Genomic DNA, 15,917 nt, shown 5'->3' with positions numbered 1-15,917 from the left:
ACTTCCCCTGCAAAAAAATCCTGAAAACTATAGTTTTCCCCTCGCAGAGTTTCAGTTTCAAGCGTTCTTAATGAACTACAGTTTCCAGAATTCTTTGGGGGAAGTCATGTCCTTTAAACGCCTGCTGTGGATCTGCCCAAACCCACTTTGACCCTATCCCCAAACAAACCACCAATGCGCCCTTCTTGTTTGCCACCGATAACATTACATCAGGTAGAAGATGGGAGGCAGTATTGTCAGCTGAAAGCTGTGCCGGTCAGAATAGAAAACACTGGGACAGTTGAGCATAAAGCAGGTTTGTATATTCAGTTGACTAAGAGCATTCTCCAAAAAACGCATTATCATTCCTCCAACATTAAGTTTAAAATTAAAGGCAGGAACCAATCATCTTACCTTATAGTCGAAGCTGTGGCCGTGGAAATGTGCTGTGTGCATATCCACTTCGTTCCCCATCCCCATTAAGTACCAGCTGACTTTGTCTCCAACGTGCATTGTAAGGCCATGCAAGTTTCCAAACACCTTTCCGTTAATGGCTAATAATAATAATAATAATAATAATAATAATAATAATAATAATAATAATTAATTTATTATTTATACCCCACCCATCTGGCTGGGTTTCCCCAGCCACTCTGGGCAGCTTCCAACAAAACACTAAAATACTATGGGGCTATCTGTTTAGCCCATTTTAGTGTTGGCTAAGTTCTAAAATCTTCCTGGATGTTTTAACTGTGTATTGACAAATGTACTTTTTTCTGACTGACGTTCGAATAAAAGGTTGATGATGATGATGATGAAAACACTAAAATACAATAACCCATTAAACATTAAAAGCTTCCCTAAACAGGGCTGCCTTTAGATGTCTTCTAAAAGTTTGGTAATTATTTTTCTCTTTGACATCTGGTGGGAGGGCGTTCCTCAGGGTGGGCGCCACTACCGAGAAGGCCCTCTGCCTTGTTCCCTGTAACTTGGCTTCTTGCAGTGAGGGAACCGCTAGAAGGCCCGCAGCGCTGGACCTCATTGTCCGGGCAGAACAATGGAGGTGGAGACGCTCCTTCAGGTATACTGGACCGAGGCCGTTTAGGGCTTTAAAGGTCGGCACCAACACTTTGCATTGTGCTCAGAAACGTACTGGGAGCCAGTATAGGTCTTTCAAGACCGGTGTTATATGGTCTCAGCGGCCGCTCCCAGTCACCAGTCTAGCTGCCACATTCTGGATTAGTTGTAGTTTCCAGGTCACCTTCAAAGGTAGCCCCACATTGCAGTGGTCCAAGCGAGAGATAACCAGAGCATGTACCACTCTGGCGAGACAGTCCGCGGGCAGGTAGGGTCTCAGCCTGCGTACCAGATGGAGCTGATAAACAGCTGCCCTGGACACAGGCTAAGGAAAGAGAAGTTTATCATGAAGGCAAAAACTCTTTGATGGAACATGTGACTTTCAATACAATGAAGCCAATGGTAGGGTCGGTCCTCAAATACGCTCTGCCTACTGAATTACAGGAGACCAACTGTGAAGGAAACCAAGCGAGCAGGATGTTTGGAGCCCACCTTCCAAAAGAGAAAAGGACCCAAGCCATACAGTTTGGCATGTATGTGGCAAATGTAATGATCACAGAATGTCTGATTAATGACTGGCAATTGTGGGTGTTGGAAATACCCCATCGCCATAGAAACGTACCGTGCATCTTATTGCTTTCGATAAACTCCTCGTCTTCTTTGTTCACGCCTTCTGGGTTGACAGCATAAGTGTTGATATTTTCATCCAGGTACCAAGACAGGTTTTCGTCAAACACCAAAAAAAGAACATTAAATTGTATCGGCTGTGCAGATGTGGAAAGTAAGGGCACATGCTCCCTGCGACAGACTAGCAGTGTCCCGATTAATCCACTGTAGAGGTCCTGAAAGCAAAAAAAAAAAAAAAAGGATATAATTACCTATCGCCATTACTAAAATAATGGGGATGGGGAAATGGCATCTGACGAAATATTGGCCCATATCGAGTGCTTGGGATGAAGTCTAAGCTTCTGAAAGGCTGGCCAAGGGGCTGCTGGATCCTGCAGATGCCCTTCACAGATGGAGACCCCTGGAAGTCTCCTTCTAGAGGCCTCCTACTTGCAGCAATGGAAAGCTCTGCTGCCACTGTTGCAAGGATTTTTAAAGTACCTGCGGCCCACTCAAATTGTGTCCAAGAATTGACAGACGCAGCAATAGAGAAAGAGAAAGTGGTATTTTATTGCTGAGCAATAATGACCCAGTGGAATGGTTTCCAAAGACTGGGCGCCGAAGCTCTAGCGCCCTTAGGCTTTAAACCTGAGTACATACATCGTAAAACATGACATAATCGTATATAATCGCATAGGGCAGCAAAAATCAAAGCAGTGAGCGCATGCATAAACCTTGCCCCTGACCATGTAAAGAATCCTCCCCAACTTCTGCTTTCCTCAGATGGTACATCAGCCTGACCTTTCCCCTGATTTATAGTAAGAAAGGAGAAAAGAGACTTATTTGCCTGTTACAATGTTGGTAACCCTCCTACACACCATCTGTGATAAACGGGGACATTGTGGTTAGCGTTTTCCTGTTTTTAGCTGCTGAGGGGCTTGGCTGGACGGAGGAAAGTGCCAGCACCTCAGATTTCTTGCTTCCTACTATGTTGGTGAGCCATTGAAGAACAAGGGGGGAGAAATGGGGCAGAGGTCATTTTGGATTTCTAAAATCTAAGCATTTAGCTCTGCAGAAGCCTTCATGATTCAAACACCCTTCGTATACATGAATATATAGAAATCATCATAAAGATATATGGTTATATATGAATAGATGATTATATAGAAATGATAAGGGTAAAATTCATCCAGGTGGTCCTGCTTCACCAACACTCCTTAGTCATTGGTGCTGCAGTGGCAGTAAGGCACAGGAAAATCAGGTGTGGCAGAGACAGATTGAGGGAGACCTTGGATCTAAAGTTGTCCCATTTCCCAGACAAGGGCAAAAAATAATAATAAGCCAGTCCTGGCTGATCACCGAAGAATTGATGCTTTTGAATTATGGTGCTGGAGGAGACTCTTGAGAGTCCCATGGACTGCAAGTAGATCAAACCTATCCATTCTTAGGGAAATCAGCCCTGAGTGCTCACTGGAAGGACAGATCCTGAAGCTGAGGCTCCAATACTTTGGCCACCTCATGAGAAGAGAAGACTCCCTAGAAAAGACCCTGATGTTGGGAAAGATGGAGGGCACAAGGAGAAGGGGACGACAGAGGACGAGATGGTTGGACGGTGTTCTCGAAGCTACCAGCATGAGTTTGACCAAACTGCGGGAGGCAGTGGAAGACAGGAGTGCCTGGCGTGCTCTGGTCCATGGGGTCACGAAGAGTAGGACGCGACTAAACGACTAAACAACAACAAAACAACAACTAGCCAGTCCTGGAGCTGCCATAGTTATTTCCCCTCCCACTGAAACCAATGACAGGAAAAATAAAATCATGGAAACCAGGTACATAAAAGGAGGGGGGAATTTGCCCCACAACCTTCTAACCCTGGTTGTTGCTGGCCTGGCAAGGCTTCAGAAATAGTAGCTCCACCACCATGACTCCGTATTTTTCTGGCCTATGTCGCTATATATTTAAAAGGTTAGATCCAGTTTTAAGTTAGTCACATGTAGGTCCCATTGAGATCAATGAGATTTAAATCATGACTAAATTTTCAGATGGATTTAAATGGGACCTAAGTGCAACTAACCTAGTCTGGATCCAACCCCTTCTATACACATCCATTATAGATGAAAGTTGGCTTGCCACTTCCAAAGTACTTTGAAAACGGAATCTGCCTCTACGTTTTCCTCCCCACCACCCTTAAAAGCTCTGCTTCCAGAAGAGTTTGAAGAAGAAGAGTTTGGATTTGATATCCTGCTCTATCACTACCCGAAGGGGTCTCAAAGCGGCTAACAATCTCCTTTCCCTTCCTCCCCCACAACAAACACTCTGTGAGGTGAGTGGGGCTGAGAGACATCAGAGAAGTGTGACTAGCCCAAGGTCACCCAGCAGCTGCATGTGGAGGAGCGGGGAATCGAACCCAGTTCACCAGTTTATGAGTCTATCGCTCTTAACCACTACACCCAGATTACATGAGGCCAATCCCATTGTCTCCATCAAGATTTCAACAAAGTCAGATGACTCGTCGTTTAGTAAGGAATGAAGCCAATGTAGGGGGACTGGTGAAGAAGTGTTCTGTGCCCAGGTAAGGGAATGGATTTGGTAAAGGTAAAGGTAAAGGTACCCCTGCCCGTACGGGCCAGTCATGACCGACTCTGGGGTTGCGTGCTCATCTCGCTTAAGAGGCCAGGAGCCAGCGCTGTCCGAAGACACTTCTGGGTCACGTGGCCAGCGTGACGAAGCTGCTCTGGCGAGCCAGCACCAGCACAGCACACGGAAACGCCGTTTACCTTCCCGCTATAAAGCGGTCCCTATTTATCTACTTGCACTTAGGGGTGCTTTCGAACTGCTAGGTGGGCAGGAGCTGGGACCGAACGACGGGAGCTCACCCCGCCACGGGGATTCGAACCGCCAACCTTATGATCAGCAAGTCCTAGGCACTGAGGTTTTGCCCACAGCACCACCCGCGTCCCTAAGAAGTGAAGAACTGTTCTGTGCCCAGGTAAGGGAACGGATTTGGTAAAAGCCATTGAAAACACACCTTAACTTTATCCACAGCTGAGTAATATGCCCAAGGGATGCAGTCGGAATCCCCTTCAGCAGGACCAGATCTCTTTGGTATTTTCCAGACATACTCTCTGACTGCACCTGCATGAAACATATATTTAAAATTGATAAAATCATGCATAGCATGGAGTAATAATAATAATTTATTATTTATACCCCGCCCATCTGGCTGGGTTTCCCCAGCCACTCTGGGCGGCTTCCAACAAAATATTAAATACAATAGACTGTTAAACATTAAAAGCTTCCCTAAACAGGGCTGCCTTCAGATGTCTTCTAAAATTCTAGTAGTTGTTCTTCTCTTTGACATCAGGTGAGAGGGCGTTCCACAAGGCTGGTGCCACTACCGAGAAGGCCCTCTGCCTGATTCCCTGTAACTTGGCTTCTCGCAGTCAGGGAACCGCCAGAAGGCCCTCGGCGCTGGACCTCAGTGTCCGGGCAGAACGATGGGGGTGGAGAAAGGGGAATAGAGGAAACTTTTTTCTCACTCTCTCATAGCACTAAAACTCATGGGCATCCAATGAAGCTGCCCCTCTGCCCACATTGGCAGGGAAGCCCTGACAGCAAGGAGCACCCCAATGCACCCATCCAAATGGGTGGAAGCTACCACTGATGGCATCCCCACTGGCAGGTGACAGGCAGAAAGCCCTGAAAAGCAGCATTTCATGGGCAGGACTGGATCCTGTGCTGACTCTGTTCCCACCATGTGACAAGAATGCGCCTCCTCTAGGCCTATGTAATGCAGTAGCCTGAAAACTGGTGTAGCACAGGGATATTTTTTCTGCTCTCCACCTTCTGCCCTGGCTGGTGTGAACAGTTGGGCTGTGGAGGCAGAACTGCCTGCACTGGTGGCTTAGGGTAAAGGTCAATCCCTGCCACTGGTGGCCTAGGATTGTGTCCTATGATAAGAGACCCCAGATAGGCATTCTTGGTGGTTGCACGCCCTTCCCCTTCAGATTCACCAACAGTAAATCGTATCATCTTCCAAACATTTTTGCAAAAAACTGAACAGGAGGAATTAAGTCCTTGTGAGTTTTCACCAGCTCCACATTCTCTGCTTCTTTTGTCCTTTTGTTATTATTATCCCCATTCTACAGACCTTGAGGCAAGGAAAACAAGATTTTAAAAAGTGAGAGAAATAACGAATGAGACTATTACCTGAACTGGTTTCAGCTGCTTCCGCAAAGTCAGTTTTCACTCCTTGTGCATGAATAGAATAAGGTCTGGAGGCCATGTTTTTAAAAATAATTGTGATTTTATCCCCAACATTTGCAACGAGTAGTGGACCTTGGAGAGATTAAAAACAAATATGTTCTCTAAGACACAGCATTAAAGGAAATTCCAAAGTGCTTTGGAAAACAAAACTGCAAAGACTGATCAGTGCAAAGGAAACCTACAGGCGCTTAAGGCTCAAATTAAATTGCTAGGGCTCTTAAGCACTTAACAGTGTACTTAAATTCAATTGACTTTAATTATATGTAAGCGGGTTCAATTTTCTCTGGATTAAATCCAGTGTTAAGTCTTAAACTTTATCAACAAGTCATTGATCTGGTTCAAGCATAATGCTAACACACAGTTTAATGCAGTGGTGAGAAACCTGTGGCCCTGCAGATGCAAAGTGCTAATTGTGACATACAGGAGCTTTTGCCTCCTTTCATCCTTACTTGAGACCCACACGGCAAAATTCAGTTCATGCCAATATAACGTTCAATAGCTGTTCTTTCAATTTATAAAGCCAGTACCTAGAATTCCCAGATGCTCTTTTTCTTCCTTCCTTTCTTTGGCGGTGCTGAATGATTTGTCAGTATATTCTCGATAAACAACCTTCTTGTATTTTGACCCAATGAAATTATCATTTTTATTTAAGAATGGATTCCCTGGGCTGAAGGGGGGGAAAGTGAAGGATACATTTGAATATAAGTACCAATAAAGTTAAGAGGCACTGGTCAAAAACTCCAGGTATCATTTAAGGTAAAAGGTAAAGGTACCCCTGCCCATACGGGCCAGTCTTGACAGACTCTAGCGTTGTGCGCTCATCTCACTCTATAGGCCGGGAGCCAGCGCTGTCCGCAGACACTTCCGGGTCACGTGGCCAGCGTGACAAAGCTGCATCTGGCGAGCCAGCGCAGCACACGGAAACGCCGTTTACCTTCCCGCTGGTAAGCGGTCCCTATTTATCTACTTGCACCCGAGGGTGCTTTCGAACTGCTAGGTTGGCAGGCGCTGGGACCGAGCAGCGGGAGCGCACCCCGCCGCAGGGATTCGAACCGCCGACCTTTCGATCAGCAAGTCCTAGGCACTGAGGCTTTAACCCACAGCGCCACCTGCGTCCCAGGTATCATTTACGTAACTGCAAAAGTGAAATTGTGTTTTACACAAACACATAGATCTTCCATCTTCCAACCAGGTAGGCAAAAGGCATTATCAGAGTTCAAGGACAAATTTCAGTCAGGCAAAAACGCTAAAGGAAAGTGCAAATTCCTGAGGACTAGATAGACAGGCTTCGAAAGGCACCTTTGGTCACTGGGCCTAAGATTCCCCACCCTTGAGTTAAAGGAAGGAACTAATGAGACACCATTCTGCTTATGGCTGGTTGACATCTCCATGTTATGGTTAGGAAAGTCACACACAGTGTGACTGTGTGTGAGGTGTCTTGCCCCATCTACTTTGGGGGTTGGCCCCATCCACTGCTGGAAAGTGGGCTGGGACAACTTTCCACTATGCCTGCAAACAAGACTGAAGCTCAGGAGGGAGCAAACACAGGGAAGAGGTGCTCCACGCCTGACTTTCCAAAGGCCCTGTCTACCTGAGAGGTCCCGATCTTGGCCTCCAGCAGGCCTACCTGACCTGTTAAATTGCAGCCACACTATCTCAGTAAGTCATGTCAGAAAAGTCCATAACTATTCTGGAGCAATAATCCACCTGCCTGTGATGAGAGTTTAACCAGAGACTGGTAGAGATAAGTGCCTGCAGCCCCGTGCTTAAAAGCAAGGGTTGTGTTGCATGAGTCATCTCATGCCTTGCGAGGTTTAGCAGATCTTACAACTCCAACCATTTCTGACCACTGGCCATGTATCTGAGTTGTATCCAGTTGGAGAAGGCTGCTTTACAGAATGGCAGACCTTATCAGCAAAACAGTGGGTGGAAACTTAAATAGAGGAATAAAGGTAAACTTAAAATCCTGTTGCATCTTAAGTGCTTTGGTATTGTAAGACCCTAGGTTTTGAGTCAACAATGACCATTCCTACACTCTGCGAATCTTTGTGTTAATCAAAGGGTTTGTCTGTCCTCCAAGATGATATGGAAATGATTTGTGCCAGTCCTAAATATTTTTTGCACTCTACATAAAAAAGAAACTCATCCCTTGTGCATTCATAAAATAATGCACACAGGGAAGCTGGAAGCAGGGGAAAAATGCTCCCTATGAAATCTGCTGCATGAAATGCATAATTCATAGTAGCATCAGCAACACAAGTAGATAAATAGGTACCACTGCGGTGGGAAGGTAAACAGCATTTCCTTGCGCTCTAGTATCACCACTAGTGATATTAGACACCACCTAATTATTGTTTGCCATACATTCATTACATTTTACATTTAAATATGGGAGAGAAGCATTGTTTTATTTTTCCCACCATTCCTCCAAAGAGCTTAAGGATAGCTATGTGGTCCCCTGCCCCATCCTTGCACATTTAATTCTCACAACAAATTTGTGAGGTAGGTTAGGCTAATAGCTGGTGACTAGGCTGGTGAGGATTTTGACTCGGGTCTCACCAGGCCTAGTCCAACCACTTGGGATCCATGTATCCATGCCTGCTACAAAAGGATGGAAAGGAAAAGTGAGCAACCTCAGATATGCTTTTCTAGGAATTTATTGTTTGCTCTGGCCTTACCTTTCATCATGGAAGTGATGCCTCTCCTGCTCCCAGGTCCTGCTGGGGGAATAGTCCCATTCTATTTCTACTGCTGCAATGTAATAGGTCTTTTCATGGGTATATACCTCATTATCCTCTGGTGATGAAGCACACTTCCTCACTTCATAGTTTTGTCTCATACCCCCTGTGAAATGATCCGTAGTCATGCAGGCCACTTCAAATACCCCTGGGGAAACAAAGAGAGGAAGCAAACAAATGAATCCAAACCAAGCACACCTAGGAAATATGATGGACTGGCCTGCGTTACAAGAATTAATGTAATGGAGGAGCCTCGTTAGGCTATGTACACATCAAGCATTTGAAAAAGCAAAGGATCCTGGAAACCCTTCAGAGCTACAGTCCCTAACACCCTTAGCAAACTATAGTCTCTTGCAGCAAAAACAACAAAGTGTATTGTGGAGTCTTAAAGACTAAAACTCTTATTATGGTATCAGCTTTCCAGAAGTGGGTGTCAGCTCACTTCTTCAAATGAATGAAGTGTTATCCCGAGCTGCAGAGTTGTGTAATATATAAATTGGTCAAAATGAAGAACCAGGTCAAGTGGAATATTTTTCAATGTAATACACTGAGGATTCAGAGACAAGTATACTTTTTTAAAAAATAAATAAATAAACCAGCCATCTTTTTGTCCCAAGCAAAGGGCAGGGGACAGCAAACTTTTTCAGCAGGGGGCCGGTCCACTGTCCCTCAGACCTTGTGGGGGACCAGACTATATTTTGAAGGGGGGGGGGATGAACGAATTCCTATGCCCCACAAATAACCCAGAGATGCATTTTAAATAAAAGGACACATTCCAATCATGTAAAAACACGCTGATTCCAGGACTGTTTGCGGGCCGGATTTAGAAGGTGATTGGGATGGATCCGGCCCCCGGGCCTTAGTTTGCCTACCCATGGGTCACACTCAGCAGAAAAGAGAAGGACGAGAATACTATTTACTCATTACGCAATTGAAGGTTCTCAAGAGAAGGATACAAGAGAGAAAAACCAACTCCAAACATGCTCCACTAATTCTTAGCATTTCCAACAGGAGTGCACACTAGACCACCTCCTAGACTTGAGCTAGAGCAGGGGTTTTCTAAGCTTTTTACACATATGGCCAACTTGAGAAGGCTGAAAATTACCAAGGCCCGCCAGTCACAAAATGGTGGTGCAGGGGTAGAGCCAACTACAAAACAGTGTCGGATGGAGGCAGAGTTTTGCATAATCAGCTAGCAGTTACTGGTATAATTTTCCATTGATATCTAACCTCGCTTTGGAAATTGCTCAACTCTGCCACAGAAATTTCATTGGGGTGAGAGTTCCATAATTAAGTTTTCTTCAAACTAAATAAAGGACTAAGGAGAGATGGCGACTCGGTTTCCCCCTTTTAGAAATAATTTGCTGGTCCAGAGACTGTAAACTGAGAAGTTCATATAACCAAATGTATGGTTTAAAATTAGTAAGTACAATTGTTGTTATTCACCTTCTGAGTCAAGCTTCATAAGAGCTGTGAGAGAGCTATGTGGAAAGAGATTAGCTGTACCCTTTCTTCCTCCTTTAGTCAAAAAGGTATTTCCTGAAAAATGTATTCCATGAATGTCAACCTCTGAACCCAAGCCAATCAAATGCCACGAAACGGTGTCTCCACTACACATCTCAAGGCCTTCCTGGCTTCCATACATGTATCCATTTAAGGCTGCAAAAGAAAGGTGCAAATTGATGCTTAAACACATTCAGGTTCAAAATCCCACAACTAACATAATATAGTTCAATAGCAAAAAGGAAAGATGCATATTATGTGCTTACAGTTTTTGCAAATTAAAGAAGCCATCATCTTTCATCTATTTGAAATATTTAATAACACATGCAGTCCAATCCTATGTATCTTTACATAGGACATAAATTGCACTCTGCTAATAGGGCTTACGGGACGCGGGTGGCGCTGTGGGTTAAAGCCTCAGCGCCTAGGGCTTGCCGATCGAAAGGTCGGCGGTTCGAATCCCCGCGGCGGGGTGCGCTCCCGTCGTTCGGTCCCAGCGCCTGCCATCCTTGCAGTTCGAAAGCACCCCCAGGTGCAAGTAGATAAATAGGGACCGCTGTGGCGGGAAGGTAAACGGTGTTTCCGTGTGCTGCGCTGGCTCGCCAGATGCAGCTTGTCACGCTGGCCACGTGACCCGGAAGTGTCTGCGGACAGCACTGGCTCCCGGCCTATAGAGTGAGATGAGCGCACAACCCTAGAGTCTGGCAAGACTGGCCCGTACGGGCAGGGGTACCTTTACCTTTACCTTTAATAGGGCTTACATCTAATTAAACATGCATCTATACACATATTTGCTGTCTTATCTGGATTCTGCTCCAAGTCACACAGGAGTGAATAATAGAATCTTAGGGTTGGATTCAGCTAAGTCCTACTCAGACTCACTGGAATTAATGAATCTAACAACGTAAGGAAAGCCAGTTGAATCAGGTCAATTGCCCATCTGGTCCAGCATCATGTTCCACAGTGGCCACAGGAAACCCATAAGCAGGATCTGACCACAATAGCATTCTTCCTTCCTGGGGTTTCCAGCAACTAGTATTCAGAAGTGTCGCTTCCTCTGACTGCAGCCACCATTGCTAATATTCACTGAAAGCTCTCTGCTCTGTGAATTTGCCTAATCCTCTGTTAAAGCCATCCAAGTTGGTGACCATCGCTGCTTCCTGTGGGAGTGTGTGCCATAGTTTATGTGCTGCATGAATAATTATTTCATAGAATCATAGAGTTGGAATAGACCACAAGGGCCATCGAGTCCAACCCCCTGCCAAGCAGAAAACACCATCAGAGCACTCCTGACATATGGGTGTCAAGCCTCTGCTTAAAGACCTCCAAAGAAGGAGACTCCACCACACTCCTTGGCAGCAAATTCCACTGTCGAACAGCTCTTACTGTCAGGAAGTTCTTCCTAATGTTTAGGTGGAATCTTCTTTCTTGTAGTTTGGATCCATTGCTCCGTGTCCGCTTCTCTGGAGCAAAAGCAACTAGTATTCATTTCATGGAACAGTGGCTTCTTGATTGAAAGCACCCAAGTCTCCAAAACTGTTTCTCCTATTGCCCAAGGAACGAGAGAATGATAGACCGCAATCTCATTCCCCGTTACTCGCTGAGAAACACAGAGCAATTCTAACTATAGGAATTCTAACTAAACTCCTTTCAGGAGGAACTTGACCCCACACTTTTTGCTGGTTAAGTCCCTGGTGGCTGTATCATGTGACTGAGGACAAGGAAGTTTGGAATAAGTCTCTCCTTGTTCCACTTCTGCCATGCTCCCAGAATGCCTGTTTTGGGGACTTGCACCTATGTAAGTTCCAATGGCTTACGTTCCATGGGCTGATCCCCAGATGCAGGGCTGGGCCGCAGCTGCCTTGGGTGGCAGAACCTCAGTGGGGAACAGCCCCAGCCACCACTGCTGGAGAAGCAAGGAGAAGGGGCTGCAGCATTGGCTTCTGGGTACTGGTGGGATCTTGCCAGAACCTGGAACCCATCGCCACATCTGATGGGGGGAAGGGGGCACTGCCAGAACCTGGAAACTGTACAACCCCAGTTAGTGAGGTGGGCAGTGGCAGCAGCTGGGGAAGACGGCACTTTACCATTTTGCCTCAGGCGGCAAAATGGGACAGGCCGCCCTTGCCCATCTGAGCCAGGGTGAGAGACCTTCCTCAGAGACCTTCTCTGAATAAGTGTTTATTTGGGGAGATGATTGGGTGGGGTAAAGATTTTGCCTTCATCATTTAAAGAAACAAAACAAAACGGTAAACTTACAATGCATCTTGTTGGATTCCTGGAAATCTTCATCCTCCTTATTAATCTGCGTAGGATTTCCTCCAGATAGCGCAATATTGTCATCCAGATACCAGCTCAGATTCTCATCGAATACTGTGGCGAGGAGGAAAAACTCCTTGTCTACATTTTTCTGTGGAAAAGAGCAAGTGTAAAAGTGTGGGGGTGGGGACACATGTGGGAAAACGCTATTAAACTGGCTGGGGCTAGCTACAGTGGTACCTCGGGTTAAGAACTTAATTCGTTCCAGAGGTCCGTTCTTTAACCTGAAACTGTTCTTAACCTGAAGCACCACTTTAGCTAATGAGGCCTCCTGCTGCTGCCATGCCGCCGGAGCACGATTTCTGTTCTCATCCTGAAGCAAAGTTCTTAACCCAAGGTACTATTTCTGGGTTAGTGGAGTCTGTAACCTGAAGCGTCTGTAACCCGAGGTACCACTGTATCTGTAAAACTACGTGCAACTCCTTATCCAACTAATGAAACATCCTTACAAACGCTTTCAGGTTCTGGGGTGCTCTTTTCCAAATCACCCAGCAAATGACTTCCTATGCTGCTGGAGATTAGAAAGTCAGGGCTCGCCCACACTTCTTGCCACCTTCCCTCAGGAAAACTCACTGTTTACCGCTGAACTGGAGCAAACATCAACTGAGTCTTCTATGTAAAGGAGACAACTCCTAGGGGCTGAGGTCTCTTTGCCCCCCCCCCCAATAAAATATTTGAGGAGGCAGACCCCCCTAAGTTGATGAGCATTGTCATTCAAATGGTGTGCGTGTGTCACATCTTGTGATCTATTGGGGAGGGGGCTTATCTGGGAGCCCCCAATATTTTATCTAAGTTGGCATCCCTGATGTTTGCTCCAACTTAGCACTAAAAAAAAAAAAAAAGGTTTTCTGGAGGATAGCAGTGGGGCAAAGGCCATAGCTGTCAACGTTTGCCTTGTTTAAAGGGAAATTCCCTTATTCCAAATAGGATTCCTCGCAAGAAAAGGGAAAAGTTGACAGCTATGGCAAAGGCAATGAGTCAATGTGGTGCCCACAGACACCAATGCGCCCCCAGTATGGCAGCCAAGAAAAATCTCAGTAAGTATCTTCTCAAAAATCAATAAATCCCTGCTCACCTCCTTTTTTCAGTGACTCAGTCTCTACTACATTGAATGCATCCCCTTAAAAATGACCACACCTCATTCGATGCCAGAATTTGACACCTATCCTCTCTTCTGCTCCTCTGTTCAGAACAGAAGCACTTCTATCTGTGAGGGTGGATGGTGGTGGCTGATGTAGGTGCCGTTGGGGTGGGGAGAGGTACGCCCACACCATTTTGTCTTTAAGATGTGGCCGCCATTATGCTAGGCCTCTGAAGCAGCCATTTTGTGACCAACACTCACCAGAGTTTCTCAAAATCCCTGATGTGTGGCTGGCATCAAAAAGCTCAGTGATGCAAAGAGGAGGATTTCAATTCTTCCTGCATTACCTGTTTCCCTGAAGGAAGCAGTGATCCTTTCCTGCACACCAAGAATGGGCCCACTAGGCCAGAGCTGGTGTCCTTGATTGAATCCGATGCTGAATAATAAATCCAAGTAAGGCAATCTGGATCGTCCGGAGTAGGACCCACAGTTTCAGGAACCTCCCACTCATAAGTGAATTTCTCTCCAGGATTCACATGCGAGGATGGGCTTGCAGATCCTACATTAAGTTCATCATCAAGAAAGAAATGCCCCTAAGTAGTTGTATCGCGGGAAGCATGTTAAGAAACTTGGTTTACCTCCACCAATGGATGCAACGCAAGATTTACATCATTCCCTTAACATAAATACTCACCTCCAGAGATGGTGTTGTAGAAGGCACCCTCATTGTCTTTGTTGTAGCTCAGCCCATGTGGCTGAATGCTGAAAGGGTGTGTTGCCCTGTTTAGAAAGGTCACCTGGATGGTCTCACCAACTTCTGCCCTCATGACAGGTCCTAGTTAAAAATCACATAAACCCAACAACACAAATTAAAACTATTATATCTGAATCACGGTTGCAGCTCAAACACACTTGCCTCTCAGCAAAAGCACTTGAATAAGGTGTGGTACAAAGTTTGGATGGAGATGTGGCTTAGGAAGGGTCCCAAGCGTCAGCTGGCAAGCTGCTCTCATGACCCCCCATGGAAACATCTTGGTGGGAGTGGTCAGGTGGGAAGGAAGAGGTCAAGGAACTGCAGGAATCTGACCCATGGGAGGAGCCCAATGGAGGGGGAGGTGATCAACAGGACCTGGTGGAGGACTTTGGCCCCAGGGAGAGGTCCAGCAGATAGGGAGGTGGTGACCTAGACCCGGGAGAAGGGCCAAATGGGTTGTCAGGAAAATGGCCTGCCTCAATGTTATTGGATGGGGTATCCCAGCCAGTCAATGTGCTGCCCCTGGCAGCGCCCTCTGGCAACATAGATCTACTATCCTCAGGGGAGGCGCAGAGGGATAAACCTGACCGTGAGTCAGCCCTATCGTCTCTACCTCCATCACCAAAAATGCAGAAGTGACTGCACTGGTGTGACTCATCATACCCAGCCTACTTGCTTTCCCAGAGTGGAAAAACACTATAGATAAGTCAGAACTTAGATCGTATTTTTAAAAGGGGGGGGGGGAAATCCTGTGGGAAATGTCGTTTTAAACGATTCCTGCTCTCTGGCACCATCTGGTGTTACATGTTTAAACTACATTCAATTCGTTATTTCTTTACTAATGTAGCTGAGTCCCCAGTTTTGAGTCTTCATACCTCAACCACATGAATGAAGGTGCCAACCCTGCTCTTCGAAGGGAATGCTCAGAGAGTGTGTCAAATGTTGTGTCACTGTCTTTTTTCTGCCTATCTCCCATGCTTCCTGACTTTGTAACTGTCGGAACTCCGCTCAGCCAAGCCGATAAGGCCTCCTCTTCCTCCGAACTGAGCCTTTGAAATCGCCTCTGACGTGTTTAATGACCTGAGCTTTTGATGAGGCCTCAAGCACATTCTATCCAGCAGGGTTCCCAGCACAGGGAAGAGACGAGAGGTTTGGCTACATTGTAAAGAGTTTTATTTCTAAACTACGCAGAACAGAAGAGACATCCTCTCTCTATGAAAGCAGAGAGCAACTGAAACAAAGGAACAAAGGAAACAGGAAACCACTAACGTCACATCCCGTCTCCCTTTCCCATGAGACTGCAAGGTCTCTGGAATGTAAACAGAGTCCTGTGACTCCACGCAGCTGCTCAGTGAGAAACAGAAACTAACAGTAACCAGTAACCCTACTTACATTTGGGTGCTGTAGAGAATTTAGCAATAAAACTTTTAATGCTAACAACTGACTCAAGAGCCCGAGCACAGGGTCTGCGAGTGGGGGCCACGACAGTGGCAGTTTGACTCTGGGCATGATGTTCCCCACTCCTGCATTAAAGGACTGTTTGGGTTTCTTTAGTGTCAAGTCTCAGGCTCCCATCCACAGTCACTTTGGGTAA

At 46.0% G+C, this 15,917-nt stretch overlaps 1 protein-coding gene across 5 annotated transcripts in view; it reads right to left on the bottom strand.

The window, feature by feature from the left end:
• Positions 1–15,917, bottom strand: part of CP (ceruloplasmin) — a 569,984-nt gene that overhangs the window by 537,974 nt on the left and 16,093 nt on the right. For all 5 annotated transcript variants that reach the window (XM_077929887.1, XM_028731262.2, XM_028731261.2 and 2 more), the window contains exons 8-17: positions 14,264–14,404; positions 13,917–14,128; positions 12,429–12,579; positions 10,113–10,325; positions 8,607–8,814; positions 6,456–6,595; positions 5,872–6,000; positions 4,691–4,797; positions 1,679–1,898; positions 394–533 (exon numbers count right to left, since the gene is read on the bottom strand). In XM_077929887.1, the coding sequence (XP_077786013.1) occupies positions 394–533; positions 1,679–1,898; positions 4,691–4,797; positions 5,872–6,000; positions 6,456–6,595; positions 8,607–8,814; positions 10,113–10,325; positions 12,429–12,579; positions 13,917–14,128; positions 14,264–14,404 (1,661 nt within the window). The remainder of the gene's footprint in view (positions 1–393; positions 534–1,678; positions 1,899–4,690; positions 4,798–5,871; positions 6,001–6,455; positions 6,596–8,606; positions 8,815–10,112; positions 10,326–12,428; positions 12,580–13,916; positions 14,129–14,263; positions 14,405–15,917) is intronic.

Source organism: Podarcis muralis, chromosome 6 (genome assembly GCF_964188315.1).
Source record: "Podarcis muralis chromosome 6, rPodMur119.hap1.1, whole genome shotgun sequence".
Classification (NCBI taxonomy): domain Eukaryota; kingdom Metazoa; phylum Chordata; class Lepidosauria; order Squamata; family Lacertidae; genus Podarcis; species Podarcis muralis.
The sequence above is the reverse complement of the archived record's forward strand: the minus strand, read 5'-3'. Positions and strand labels throughout refer to the sequence as shown.